This window comes from Pan troglodytes, chromosome 5 (assembly GCF_028858775.2).
Source record: "Pan troglodytes isolate AG18354 chromosome 5, NHGRI_mPanTro3-v2.0_pri, whole genome shotgun sequence".
In the NCBI taxonomy this organism is placed as follows: Eukaryota; Metazoa; Chordata; class Mammalia; order Primates; family Hominidae; genus Pan; species Pan troglodytes.
The window spans coordinates 81,882,691-81,898,864 of NC_072403.2; the positions used below are offsets into that span (position 1 = coordinate 81,882,691).

The following is a 16,174-nucleotide window of genomic DNA, read 5'->3' on the forward strand; positions in this document are numbered from 1 at the left end:
TGTTATTTTTTATCCAACTCCATGTATATTACTACTAGTAACTTTGTAATTAGATATTCCATTTTAAGTAAATGGGTGAAATATTGTCATAGGTATGTTTTTATTTGAAAGTTTTTTGTTTTGCTTTTTCTCCTAATGCTTCGGTGATTTACTTATTATAAAGGCTATAGGTTGGGAATTCTAGACTTTTGCAACTTAATTTTTACCTACCAAAATAGAAAAAATAATACTTGTTAGTGCCCTTTTAGGTGTGTGAGGGGGTGCAGTATGTGCCAATTCTCCCTCATCTCTGTCCTTGAAGAATATAGGGATAATTTATAGGTCACATCAGAGGTTAGGGTTATTTTTCCCAAGATGGGAATAGTTGTAATTTTTAAAAACCTGATCATCAGCACAATTCATGCCCCTTGCAAAAACTGAGAAAGTAGAGAATATATAAAGAAAAAAATAAAAATCTTTCTTAATCTTAACACCAAGAAAGAAACATTTTAATGTTAAGATTTTTATGAAATAAATGTTTTATTAGGGTCAAAGCCTCACTGGCAGTGGTTCTGACACCTGGACACTGCTTGTACTATAGTTAGTCATTTTTAAGGAGCGCTATTTCTGATCCCCTGGTCACTTCCCCGATGTTTCATATGGTTTTCTTCCATTTTATGATTAAACAGAGGGCTGCTGTACATAGAGAATGTCAGAGAGCAGATGCAAGCTACATTTTATATTTCTGCAACATTGAAGTGAATTACAAGTTTAAAGGAATCCAAGATATATGAATTACAAGGCTTCAGAGATACTCCAGATTACATCTAGAGCTGGCTCCCTCCCTCAGAGGCCAGTGTGATGTGGACTCCCAGGCAGCAATTTTCCCTTGACATGCCTGGAGCACTTCGACCAACTTTAGTTTGACTGTATGATGTTTAGTTAGCCATATTTTGAAAATATTGATTTTATATTGAACGTTTTGTTAATCTGATATACTTGTGCCCTCATAGGCCCATGAATATCTAGATGACCTTAATTAATGTGTAGAAAAGTAGACAATTTAAAAAAAGGAGAAATTACACTTAAATTTCACTGAGTCTAGGCTCTTCAAATGTAGGTTAGTATTAATTTATGTGGATAAAATTTTTATTTATGACATTGAACTACATACAACATGTATAAAATGGAGGGAAGGCAGGAAACATCCCATTGAGAATTTCTAGTCATATATATATATATTCATCTATATATTCATATGTATATTCATATGTATATTCATATATATTCATATGTATATTCATATATATTCATATGTATATTCATATATATTCATATGTATATTCATATATATTCATATATATGATATATATTCATATATATGATATATATCCATACATATGATATATATGATATAAATCATATATATGATATATATCATATATATCTGATATATCATATATCTGATATATATCATATATATCTGATATATCATATATATCATATATCTGATATATATCATATATATCTGATATATCATATATCTGATATATATCATATATATCTGATATATCATATATATCATATATCTGATATATATCATATATATCATATATATCATATGTATCATATATATATCATATGTATCATATATATCATATATGTATTCATATATATCACATATATTCATATATATATCATATATTCATATATATCACATATATTCATATATATATCATATATTCATATATATCATATATATTCATATATATATCATATATTCATATATATCATATATATTCATGTATATATCATATATTCATATATATCATATATATTCATATATATCATCTATATTCATATATATCATCTATATTCATATAGATGATATATATTCATATATATCATCTATATTCATATATATATCATATATTCATATATATCATATATATTCATATATATCATATATATTCATATATATATTCATATATATCATATATATTCATATATATATTCGTATATATCATATATATTCATATATATATTCATATATATCATATATTCATATATATATTCATATATATCATATATTCATATATATATTCATATATATCATATATTCATATATAGTCATACATATCATATATATATTCATAGACATCATATATATTCATAGACATATATATATATTCATAGACATATATATTCATAGACATATCATATATATTCATAGACATATCATATATTCAAATACATATCATATATTCATATACATATCATATATATCACATATGTATCACATATATATCACATATGTATCACATATATATTCATATACGTATCACATATATTCATATATATCACATATTCATATATATCATATATCCATATATAATATATCCATATATGTCATATATCATATCATATATCATATATATCATATATCATATATCGTATAATCATATATCATATATCTATATATCATATATCATATATATCATATATCATATATATTCATATATTCATATATATTCATATGTTCATATATATTCATATGTATTCATATGTATATTCATATATATTCATGTATATTCATATATATATTCGTATATATTCATATATATTCATATATATTCGTATATATTCATATATATTCGTATATATTCATATATATTCATATATATCCGTATATATTCATATATATTCATATATATTCGCACATAGATTCGTATACGTATATAGATTCGTATACGTATATAGATTCGTATATATTCGTATGTAGATTCGTATATATTCGTATGTAGATTCGTATATATTCGTATGTAGATTCATATATGTATATTTGTATGTAGATTCGTATATGTATATTCGTATGTAGATTCGTATATATATTTATATGAATGAACTTAGCAAGTAAGGATCAACGATATTTTTCTTAATGGGAGTATCACTGAATAAGCAATGGATAGGATTTCTTATAGGAAATTACACTCCATTCAAAATATTCAAGCATGGATATCTTAGACATAGCAAGCTGTCATTATATCTCTCTGGTAACCCAATATGGCCTCTTTTATAACAGAAATTTTGGCAAGACCCAGAGAAACTATTCTGTGTCACGTTAAGTGTTTGTGCTTGTGTGGTATAAACAACAAGCATAGTTTGTAAGAGTAGATTTTTTTTTTAATATTTTATTTTTAAAATGCAGAAGTTTTTCTTCAAATAGCATAATCTTGGCAAGCAAAATCATATTTGGTCTTGAAAGCACAATATAAATTTCTGAAAGGGAAATATAGTAATTATAAAGATTTTCATTCATTATAAACTTAGATTAAAAATCAATTATTCCTTAAATATAGCTAAATTTATTTCAATGTATATTTTAAAATATAATTGTTATATATAAATATTGATAATACTCTTATTTTTTGTCACAGCAGAAACTACTCATGAGATGCAAAAATATTTTCAGCTTTTGAACTAGTTTATAAATTATCGAAAAATAATTCTATTTAGTTTTTTTTTTTTTTTTTTTTTTTGATATGGAGTCTTACTCTGTCACCCAGGCTGGAATGCAGTGGTGCAATCTCGGCTCACTGCAACCTTCACCTCCTGGGTTCAAACAATTCTCCTGCCTCAGCCAACTGAGTAGCTGGGATTACAGGCGCGTGCCACCATGCCTGACTAATTTTTGTATTTTTAGTAGAAATGGGGTTTCACTATGTTGGCCAGGCAGGTCTCAAACTCCTGACCTCAAGTGATCTGCCCGCCTCGGCCTCCCAAAGTGCTGGAATTACTGGTGTGAGCCACCACACCCGACCTCTATTTAGTTTTTGTTTATTAAACATCAAAGTATCATATCAAAATTCAGTACATCTCTGTCTCTCATTTGCTGGATCACTCACTCATTCAACAGATAAAGTGCCCTGCTGGGACTGCACTTAGGCTTTGTGAGTGATACAAAGATATGTTAAATGCTGTCCTTGCTTTCAAAGAGCTTTCAGTCTTAACAACAGATGGACTGGTGACTGCATGACTATCATCCTAAGTAGAAAATGAAGAGAAAAAATGTTTTTATTATCTTTTGCTTTGTAAGAAACCACTACAAAACTTAGTGGCTAAAAATAACAATTTGTTATTTCTGAAGGATTTCATAAAACCTACTCCTCAAAAAAAGCAATAAGAACACAGGCAAAATTTGTCAAAATCAATATATTCAGAACTTTTTAAGGGGCTTTCACAATCTAATGAGTGATTATTCAAGAAAAACTTTGAATCTCAGTAAGACTAGCAGGCTTTATGGCATTTTAACTTGTCCTATTCATATCCCTCTCTCTCCAACACATGGTAGGCTTGAAAACCAGTAGCTTAAGAATCACAGTGAAAACTAGCTGCCTAGCAGCTGCTGGAAAGGGGAGAAAGAGTGTGAAGTTCATTAAAAGCTCCGTTTTCAGGGAATTGCCATTATTTTTCCTGCCTGGTAGTTCCCTAAAAACCCCAATTCTTAGTTGGTCTTTATTTGACCTGATCAGAGCTTTTAAGAATAGCCCTTTCCTCTGGACATTAATTGAAAATAATCAGTGGCAATTGTTTAATATTGCAGCTGCCTGAGGCAGGAGTTATAACTGGAATAAACAAGAAGCTGATCAAAAAAATTTTTAAAGAAAAAACTGGGGAAGAAGACATCCATAGAGGGCACTAGAAAGCTCCAACATATTTGTAGGACTCCAGACACATATTTCTATGTTACAGGGCTGTGTGAAAACTCCGGAAAGGCCTGAAAAGGCCTTAAAATCTTTGGCGAAACTCCAAGCTCTGAACAAGCAGAACATGAAGGCTAAGGTGATTTATAAACTACCAGCCTGAACATTTAAGGCATTTTCCGTCACACACATAGGCCTTCAGTAAAGGCTGGGATGCTTTTAGGTAAAGGTGTTTAACTATTCAATCATTAGTTGACTACTAAGCTAAATGAGCAGAAACTGCAGGAGTCAAACACTTTACAGAATTTGTCCAGAAAAGTGACTAAGCAAATAAAACGCAGCAACAATAAAGACAACAGACAGCACCAATGGCAAACCATTGACAGGTAGAGTCTAATTTCCAATGTTACCATATTATATTATTTTAAATGTCTTCTTTTCTTTCTTCTTTTAAATATACTTTAAGTTGTAGGGTACATGTGCACAATGTGCAGGTTTGTTACATATGTATACATGTGCCATGTTGGTGAGCTGCACCCATTAACTCGTCATTTACATTAGGTACATCTCCTAATGCTATCCCTCCCCCTTCCCCCCACCCCATGACAGGCCCCGGTGTGTGATGTTCTCCTTCCTGTGTCCAAGTGTTCTCATTGTTCAATTCCCGCCTATGAGTGAGAATATGCAGTGTTTGGTTTTTTGTTCTTGCGATAGTTTGCTGAAAATGATGGTTTCCAGCTTCATCCATGTCCCTACAAAGGACATGAACTCATCATTTTTTATGGCTGCATAGTATTCCATGGTGTATATGTGCCACATTTTCTTAATCTGCTCTATCATTGATGGACACGTGGGTTGGTTCCAAGTCTTTGCTATTGTGAATAGTGCCGCAATAAACGTGTGTGCATGTGACTTTATAGCAGAATGATTTATAATCCTTTGGGTATATGCCCAGTAATGGGATGGCTGGGTCAAATGGTATTTCTAGTTCTAGATCCCTGAGGAATCACCACACTCTCTTCCACAATGGTTGAACTAGTTCACAGTCCCACTAACAGTGTAAAAGTGTTCCTATTTCCCCACATCCTCTCCAGCACCTGTTGTTTCCTGACTTTTTAATGATTGCCATTCTAACTGGTGTGAGATGGTATCTCATTGTGGTTTTGATTTGCATTTCTCTGATGGCCAGTGATGATGAGCATTTTTTCATGTGTCTGTTGGCTGCATAAATGTCTTCTTTTGAGAAGTGTCTGTTCACATCCTTTGCCCACTTTTTGATGGGGTTGTTTGCTTTTTCTTGTAAATTTGTTTGAGTTCTTTGCAGATTCTGGATATTAGCCCTTTGTTAGATGAGTAGATTGCAAAAATTTTCTCTGATTCTGTAGGTTGCCTGTTCACTCTGATGGTAGTTTCTTTTGCTGTGCAGAAGTTCTTTAGTTTAATTAGATCCCATTTGTCAATTTTGGCTTTTGTTGCCATTGCTTTTGGTGTTTTAGACATGAAGTCTTTGCCCATGCCTATGTCCTGAATGGTATTGCCTAGGTTTTTTTCTAGGGTTTTTATGGTTTTAGGTCTAACATTTAAGTCTTTAATCCATCTTGAATTAATTTTTGTATAAGGTGTAAGGAAGGGATCCAGTTTCAGCTTTCTACATATGGCAAGCCAGTATTCCCAGCACCATTTGTTAAATAGGGGATCCTTTCCCCATTGCTTGTTTTTGTCAGGTTTCTCAAAGATCAGATGTTTGTAGATGTGTGGTATTATTTCTGAGGGCTCTGTTCTGTTCCTTTGGTCTATATCTCTGTTTTGATACCAGTACCATGCTGTTTTGGTTACTGTAGCCTTGTAGTATAGTTTGAAGTCAGGTAGCATGATGCCTCCAGCTTTGTTCTTTTGGCTTAGGATTGACTTGGCAATGCAGGCTCTTTTTTGGTTCCATATGAACTTTAAAGTAGTTTTTTCCAATTCTGTGAAGAAAGTCATTGGTAGCTTGATAGGGATGGCATTGAATCTATAAATTATCTTGGGCAGTATGGCCATTTTCATGATATTGGTTCTTCCTATCCATGGGCATGGAATGTTCTTCCATTTGTTTGTATCCTCTTTTATTTCATTGAGCAGTGGTTTGTAGTTCTCCTTGAAGAGGTCCTTCACATCCCTTGTAAGTTGGATTCCTAGGTATTTTATTCTCTTTGAAGCAATTGCAAATGGGAGTTCACTCATGATTTGGCTCTCTGTTTGTTTGTTATTGGTGTATAAGAATGCTTGTGATTTTTGCACATTGATTTTGTATCCTGAGACTTTGCTGAAGTTGCTTATCAGCTGAAGGAGATTTTGGGCTGAGACGATGGGGTTTTCTAAATATACAATCATGTCATCTGCAAACAGGGACAATTTGACTTCCTCTTTTCCTAATTGAATACCCTTTATTTCTTTCTCCTGCCTGATTGCCCTGGCCAGAACTTCCAACACTATGTTGAATAGGAGTGGTGAGAGAGGGCATCCCTGTCTTGTGCCAGTTTTCAAAGGGAATGCTTCCAGTTTTTGCCCCTTCAGTATGATATTGGCTGTGGTCTTTTCAATTAACAATTAGAAGATATGCAAAAAGAAGGTATGCAAAACTATGTACAGATAAAAGAGTGGCCAATAGAAACTGTTTCTGAGGAAACCTAGACATTAAACGTACTTAACAATAACTTTGTCTGCTATTTTAAATATACTTAAGTAACTAAAGGAAACTGTAATGAACTAAAGAAAAGTATGAGAATGATGTCTTACCAAATAGAGAATATCAATAAGTAGAAATTATTAAGAAGCAGCAAATCAAATTTTTGAATAGAAAAGTATAAAACAGAAATGAAAAATTTACAGGAGGGGTTCAAGAACTGATCTGAGGTAGGAGAAGAAAGAATCCAGGAACTTGAAGATAGTTCAATTAGTCTGCAGATCGGGGGAAAAAGAATGAAGAAAAATGAACAGTCCCAAGACTGTGTGATACCAGCAAGCATGCATAATAGGAATTCTAGGAGTGGAGAGAGAGTAAAGAAAGACTATTTGAAGAAATAAGAAATGCAAATTCCTCAAATTTGGTAAAAGGTATTAACTTATACATTCAGGAAGCTCTACAGACTCTAAGAAGGACAAACTGAAAGAGATCCACACTTAGTCACATGATAACCAAACTGCCAAAAGTCAAAGAGAGAATTTTTACAGCAGCAAGAGAGAAGTAGTTAACCAAAACAGAAAACAAGAAGTTCTCAATATGAGTAAGCTGACTTCTCATCAGAAACCATGGAGACCAGAAGGCAGTGGGATGACATAGTCAACGTTTTGAAGGAAAAAGACTGTAAATCAAGAATTCTATATCCAGCAAAACTATCCTTCAAAACTGAAGGTGAAATTAAGGATTTAAAAAACCCAGAATTTGAGACTAGCACATCTGCCCTACAAGAAATAGGAAGGAAATTCCTTTAGGCTGAATGAAAGGAAACTAGACAGTAACTCAAATCCAAACAATGACATAAAAAGCACTGGAATAGTTAATTACATAGATAAATATAAAAGCCAGAATAAATGTACTTTGTTTGTGTTTCTTTTATTTTCTTATCAGATTTAAAATACAGTTGTATAAATACATACATACATAAAGCAATATTAGAAATCTTCATTGATGGGAATATAAAATATAAAGATGTGATTTATTTTTATGACAATAGCACAAAGCAAGAAAAAGCTAACAGGTATATAGAAGCAAAGTGAAAAATAAAGCTAAAATATCCATGTTATATTTAGCATGGTCTTCAGTTGGGACTAAGAAATCAGTATTAGGAACTCATTTGCAAGAATTTAATATGAAAAAGTTTCTTTGGAAAATATTTGTTTACTTATTACTAGTGTTCTTTAAAATTCTCTGTACCTCTCTCTACTAACAAAATCAAGTCATACCATTTTATTTCCTTGATAAATCTCTACTGTTTGTCAGACTGCAGTGAATTCTGAGATTTTCTTCTGTTCAATATCTTGTTGAATAAGGAAATGTCAATTTAATACTGTAATCTCTTCACTCATTTTTATACACTCCAAACTTTAACAACACTGTACCAGAAGATTTTTTAAAAGGAAAGAGAAAAGTGCATAAGTTACACATTTACTGAGAAAAATATGACTGAGATATTGTGTTACACAGAACTTTATACCTAGATTTCATTTTCTTGCAATCTCCAGTTTCCCCACAAAAGTTCTTTGTTTTCCTCCCACAGTAAGATATTTCCCAAAGGCCTTCCTGAGGAGTACTCAGTAGCTGCCATGTTTCGAGTACGAAGAAACGCCAAAAAGGAACGGTGGTTTCTGTGGCAGGTTTTAAACCAGCAGAATATTCCACAGGTAAAGTACCATTAGAGTTGTGCTCATTAGTTTTCCTTGTGTAATTAAGCCAGGTGAATTATTTGAACTGTGTGCACAAATTTGCGAGTAGATCTAATATCCAAATGTTCTATCCTTTAGAGGGATCATCAACAAGAAAATGCAAGTATTCTCGTAGTTAGGATGGCCTTGCTGAGATCCATAATATGAGAGTATAGTGGACAACATAGTGTTAGTTTTTGTTTTTATTTTACTTCTAGGTCCATATTTTGTTTAAAGAATGTAAAACTGCCTTCTCTTTACAACTGCTTCATTAACTAATTCTTTCTAAGTAACACATTCTTCATCTTCCTTCTGTCGTCTCTAATGTTATATATTATTTTTAAAGCAGTTTATCATTTCATTGGACAACTCTTGGTGAATAAAGAGTTGAGACTTAAATATTTATCCCATCAATAAAAATTTATGGAACACATACTATATGCTAGGTAGTGACAAGAAAAGAGATCTGAAAAACAGAATTTGTATTATCAGGGAGCATAAGGCGTAAGGAGATGACATCTAGGAGAGCAACATAATATAGCATAATTATGTTGAACAAGTGCTGTGGTAGAGTTAAGCTTAGTGTTGGGTGTGGACAATGGGAGCACCGAAAGGGCAGCTCATCGGAATTGGGGGATGGAGAGAGCAGGAATCTAGGAGAGCATATAGAAGAGATGGCGTTTGGGCTGCAAAGAAGGAATGCTGGCACTCCAGCGAGGGGAGAGGAACCTCAAAATTACTTATTGGCACCATACATTAGTTTTTACTTGTGTACATATCCGTTGAGATGTTTTAAATCATCACTGATCTTTTAATCTGTTAATACAGCTACAATTTTATGATGAGTAGATCAACCAAGAGTATGTCCTCTATAAAATGTGTTTTCTCTGTACCTTGCAAAGTATCAATGGTGAAAGAATTGATCTTAGCTTCCCTACTTAGGGAAATGATCACATTCTTAGTCTTCTTAAATTGGTAACCTTAAATTCCTGTGTTACTAATACAGAGCAATAATTTATATATCTTATAAAATTTTATCTATAGTGTATATAAATTATGTATATATAAACTTATAAATGGTTTATATAAACATTTAAAATAACTACACACACACACACACACACACACACACACACACACACATACTCTTAGATGTTCTCTTAGGAAGGAGCATATTACGTTCACCAGAATGCCCCATTTCTAAACCATTTTTGTAGTGGTGTTTGCTGTTCTTTTATTTTAACAAACCTGGTGGACACAAGTGTCATCTAAAATATTTTACTAAGTGCCTCAGTTATACTAATATGCATCTTGAGCTTTTCTTTGTGTGCTTTAATAATTTTGAACATTGATTTTTAAAACATTTAAAGATACTTTACATTTTTGCAGATTTCTATAGTAGTTGATGGTGGAAAGAAGGTGGTGGAATTTATGTTTCAAGCCACAGAGGGAGATGTGTTGAACTACATTTTTAGAAATCGAGAACTCCGTCCTTTGTTTGATCGTCAGTGGCACAAACTTGGCATTAGTATACAATCCCAGGTCATTTCACTTTATATGGATTGTAATTTAATTGCGAGGAGGCAGACTGATGAAAAGGACACTGTGGATTTCCATGGACGGACAGTTATTGCTACGCGAGCTTCAGATGGCAAGCCTGTGGATGTAAGTTGTGATGTTAGTTGTGAAAGAGAACTAAAATTTCTAAGTAAAAAAAAAATCTTATTAAAAACATCCTCCTTTTATTACTGTGTGATAGATTCCCTTCTCATCAATTTTATTAATTTAATTAATTTGCCATCAGATGTGTGAAGAACAGCTATGTTATTTCCAATTGTATTTTCACATGTATTATTTTCACTCCATTTTATACCCATTTTCTCCAGCCTGGGAATTTAAAATAATTAGGTCATGCCTTAAAAAATTAGATTATTAAAAGTAAAAATTGAAAATATGATACAAAATATAATCTTGGTCTAAGTTCATATGTTTTAAATAGAAAGGGCTGGAAAAAGCTGAAGTTCAAATTAAATGGTTCCAGGTTATCTGCTATTTTCATTCAAGAACAATAGACTATTCATCCTTACAATAGCAATTACTTTGTATTGCAGACTATTTTTTATAAGCTTATAATGGTTTTTCAGGGTTCTATTGTACAGAAAAATTCACTAAATGTATTCGTAGGTCATTTGAAAGAGAAAAATTGCCTAGTAAAACCCTTTTGGATAAAAAGTTACTTTAAATATTACATTTGAAGCTAACATGATATAGATTTATTATTGATTTCCCTAGAGAACAAGGTCTGTAATCTTAAAAAAGTTAGATATATCTAAATTTGATGGCTGCACGTTTTCTTAGTTTATTATGTATAAACAGTTTATAGTTTATTTCTTAGAGTTTTTGCAAGAATGAGATCCAGTCTTGGACCTCAATCTAAGAAGATTGAGTGTTCTATGTCCTGTGTCTCATCAACTTCTCACCCAAGGATAGAATTGATCCCGGGCTAGGCGCAGTGGCTCATGCCTGTAATCCCAGCACTTTGGGAGGCCGAGGTGGGCAGATGACGAGGTCAGGAGATCGAGACCATCCTGGCTAACACGGTGAAACCCTGTCTCTACTAAAAATACAAAAAATTAGCCAGATGTGATGGCACATGCCTGTAATCCCAGCTACTCGGGAGGCTGAGGCAGGAGGGGGAGGTTACAATGAGCCAAGATCATGCCACTGCACTCCAGCCTGAGCGACAGAGCAAGACTCTGTCTCAAAAAACAAAAAACAAACAAACAAACAAAAGAATTGATCCCACAATTTGAGGCTAAAGAATATCACATGAATCCTTATAAAAAGGATATAGGTAAAAACCTTGGTATTACAGTGGTTTCATAATTTCATGTGGATTCTTGGTTCATTTGAGGATAAACTTGAAGGCATGTCACAATGATGCAATATTTTTGGAGATAGTCACTGTTTGAGTTAAACAAACAAAATACATATTTTTATAAAAGATTCTTGGTTCTACTGAAACTTTGAGTGGATTAATTTTTCATCATCTCTGTACAAGCTCTGTGATTCATAAGATCTGTTATGGTGTGAAAATGTGTTTATTTAGGCTGTGTGTTATTGAAAAAAATTATCATGATTTAGTTTTATTTCACCTATCCCACCTGTGTATTTTTGTGAGAAAGTGACAAAACTGATATGAAGATTTTTTTTAAAATCAACTCAGCATTTTGACAAGCATCAGTACAGATTTAGCCTTAAGCATTCTCCTTCTAAAGCACTATATCAGTGAAGCATTCTAAAGTAATGAATGAATAAACAAAGCATAAACTATTCTGACTGTCATTTCAATGTCATGGAACTCAATCAGGTTGTAATCCTTTGAAAATTGATCATCTATCTTTAGTTAAGTAAAACAATTCATAAGCAGGACCTGGTACAATGGATGGTACATAATAGGATTTCAATATTTATTGACTATTTTGATAACAGTGATAATAAAAAGTTTAGTTAAGAACAATATTAATTAACTGGAGTTCTCATTTTTCATTCTAAATAATTCATATGTTACTGCTGGTATTTCATTATACTATGTAAGACGGTGTATTTAAATTTTATAAATAAAAATTAACCTTAATAACCTTGCAAAAAGTTACAGAACATAAATCATTACATTTCATTTAGTCTCATGATTTTGCATTTTCTGCAAATCTTAGGCTGCTCATGAATCTGTAAGATGTCTGGAGTTGTTAATGCATTCTATGAACTGCATTGATTTTGTTCATCTGAGGCGAAAAGTAAAAGTTATAGATTTTCCCCCCCTTTTTGCTTTTAAAGTTGGAGTAGAGATTCACCACTAATCACAAATGCCTGCTTTCTATTATTATAAGATTAATTATTGTAAGATTAGAGTTGGGTATTTCTGTATAAAGTACTTATTGACCTCAAAATAATGCATTATTTAATATATTTCAGTGCTTAAAGAATTCAAACAGCCTATTTAAGAATTTATTATATTGCTATTTTATCAATAATCAGTACTATTTACTTTTTCTTAGGTGTTGATATCATCTTGCATTTAAAGGCATGATTATACTTTCCTTGAACTACAGTTAATTTCATGTCCAAATGCCAAAAAAAGAGAAATCTGCTAAGCAAATAGAAGGAATCAATTATTTTTGTAAAAAGGTTGTTAGCCTTGCTTAGATTATACCAATATAATATAAAATCAATAGGTTTTAGGCAGAATTCATGAAATATAGATAAAAATTTTTTTTTCCTTGTTGGTAAGTGAACACCTATTTCAGTGCCTCAAATAGGAGTCTGGAAGTACAAATAAAGCCTTTCTTATCATGTGCTCATATCTTTGATTTTACCTTTTCTCCAATTTTTTTTTTATTTTGAAATGGCCTCATTTTGTGGGCATTCTTTACTGTCGTGTAAAACAATAGCTTTTTTAAAATTAAGTACTTCTATTTTATTGTTTGAAACAGCTAGCCAAGGTTTGCAATTGCTTTCATTACCTGATTTCCTTTATCTATAGATCCATCTCTATATCCAACTCTATGTCTCTCAAGTAGTCCACAAAACAATGAATCCTACATTTAATAAAAACATTAAAATATCCACCAGTAATTTATTTATATTAGCTTCCTTTTTCTTTCTGATTAAATTACTGTAGTTCTTAACTGCCTGAATGTGATTCCAAAAAACTAAAGATGTTTCTTATTACTAATTTTTTAATAGATTGAACTTCACCAACTTAAAATCTACTGCAGTGCAAACCTCATAGCTCAAGAAACATGTTGTGAAATATCAGATACTAAGGTAAGTTAATTTTCTTTGCATATGAAGAATGAAGAACGCCAATTATCTTTTAGTGGCATAGTTTGTAGAGTCCAAATGTAGGGTAGCACTGAGTGTGTTCTGTTGAAGCCAGGTGGGTAATTTATTCCTAGTAAGAAAGCCTTCATAGTGCTTTCTCATGGTTACTTTCAACAGTTTTAATCCCAGCATTTCACCCTTAATTATGAGGGTAATATATCCTCACTTTGAACTCAATATAACTTAAAGTTATGCCTTTCTTCCTAAACTATGTTCTGACAGCAGCATCATTTCCAGTTACAGAAGTTTTAAATCTGTGATCATACTTTATTCTCACTCATTTTCCTTTTCTACCCTGTCACCCATCCTGGCTAGCTTTCCTTTGACATAGACTTTTCATCCTTATCTTCCATTTTCCTGTTACTGCCAAAGTGTACATTTACCTCGTGTCTGGGATATCAATCATTATTGGATCAGCTGCCTTCCCTATGTCCTGCCCCTTTGCTTTGCAGCATAACCAGAATAAGTCTGAGTCACTGCTTTGTATATTCATTCACTCTCTTCCAGCAAACACTTTATTCAGAAACACTGACCTTCTAAACACTGTGCTAAGGAACAGGGCTAACAAACATGATTAAGGCACATTCCCTGCCCTTTCTTCATGTCTTTCTCTTAAGTGAAATATAAATGCACTTTCTCAGCCTCTCATTCTAAATATTCCCAACCTAACCATACAACTGTTACTTACTTATACCAATCTTTCATTACAAGAAAAATACTAAATTCAATACTTTCTGTATCTCTCAGTGTAATGGCCGTGTGTGCTATCTTATATTACTAGGTATAATTATATTTGTTTTTAAATTGATTTAAGTACAATTCAGACTCAGTAAGGGAAGTTTTACCTTGATAAACTTTTTTATTCCTAATGCTTCATTTGGAAAAAGTAGACAATCATTGTTTGATTTATTGACTTATCAACTACTAAAAAAGATAAATGGGACAGAAAGATATTCAAAGGGGACTGGTTCTAAAAAAAAGTACAGAAAGAGCATATGAAAAGTGCAAATAAAAGGTGAAAATGTCTTTTCTTTGGATCTTAGATTTCATAAATGTTCTATACTTGCCATAGAAAATTATATGAAAATTTTATCAACAATTTATGATTCAAAAATATTTTTGACTTGTAGCTCACTTTGGGTAGTGAAATAAGAATGTGACCAAAGCATAGCTTAAAGCATAGCTTTAGTGACTTAAAGCATAGCTAAGTCTTTCAAGTATTATATGTTTTGCTTTTGTAACTTGGCTTTATAAAGCATATCTCCAATCCACTTCATGTATCTCATTCCAAGTAAAATGCCAGCCAGCCAAATATCTTTCTATAAATATCTGAAAAGATAATTTAGAATGCCAATCTACAGACTTGAAATACCTAGACTTCCTGGAGCTACACATTTAAATCTTAAAGATGTTAATTCCCCCAAAATTTTGTTTTTAATTATGCTTTTTTGATGTCAGAGTTTTTAAAGTAATAACTTTCTCTGGTTGTAAAGTAATATAATGATATTTTGATATATCTGAATATTATATAATTAGCCAGTAATCACTGCCCTTTATCATTATATTAATGTAATAGAAACTTTCCACCTGATTTATGAGGAAATTGTTTAAGAAGTATAGGTGATGAATTGGGTGGAATGGTTGGTAATTCAAAGCAGTGACATGATCTCACACATTATGAACAAAAGATTTTTAAATCATATTTTGAAAAGATTATTTGGGAGTTAGTTTTAAAGAATAGAACACAAGGTAGGAATTTATCTCTGACTATGGAAAAAATAAGGAAAGACTGTATTTTTGCTGACAATTATTTGGAGGGGATAGCACCATTCATTTAATGACTAACAAAAAATAGAAACATACTACATTTTATGAATAGGAATGTACAGTTGGAAGGATAAATAATTATATAAAAGCCATTTAAACGCATCTGCTCTACTTCTGATACGAATTGTATTTATTTTCTTTTTTGTTGCAAAATGTTTTGAACTCAGAAATTTTTAATGTAGTTGCTTAAATATCTAATTTTGTCCTGGAATTTCAAATCACACATGTTTTCTGGTTGTCAATATTTTATAAAGCATTTCAAAGGCAACATTTTTTAAAGATCACCTATAAAGATGCTTCTTTGTTTCTATTGGATTTTCAGTTTCTAAAGTAGTTAAGTTTCATGACTCTAGATATAAAAAGAATGAAGAACAAAT

At 31.9% G+C, this 16,174-nt stretch overlaps 1 protein-coding gene across 5 annotated transcripts in view; it reads left to right on the forward strand.

The window, feature by feature from the left end:
- COL19A1 (collagen type XIX alpha 1 chain) overlaps window positions 1-16,174 on the forward strand; it is a 339,181-nt gene that overhangs the window by 52,973 nt on the left and 270,034 nt on the right. For all 5 annotated transcript variants that reach the window (XM_001135236.6, XM_063813156.1, XM_016955766.4 and 2 more), the window contains 3 exons: window positions 8,942-9,065; window positions 10,476-10,751; window positions 13,833-13,913. In XM_001135236.6, coding sequence (XP_001135236.3) covers window positions 8,942-9,065; window positions 10,476-10,751; window positions 13,833-13,913 — 481 coding nt within the window. The remainder of the gene's footprint in view (window positions 1-8,941; window positions 9,066-10,475; window positions 10,752-13,832; window positions 13,914-16,174) is intronic.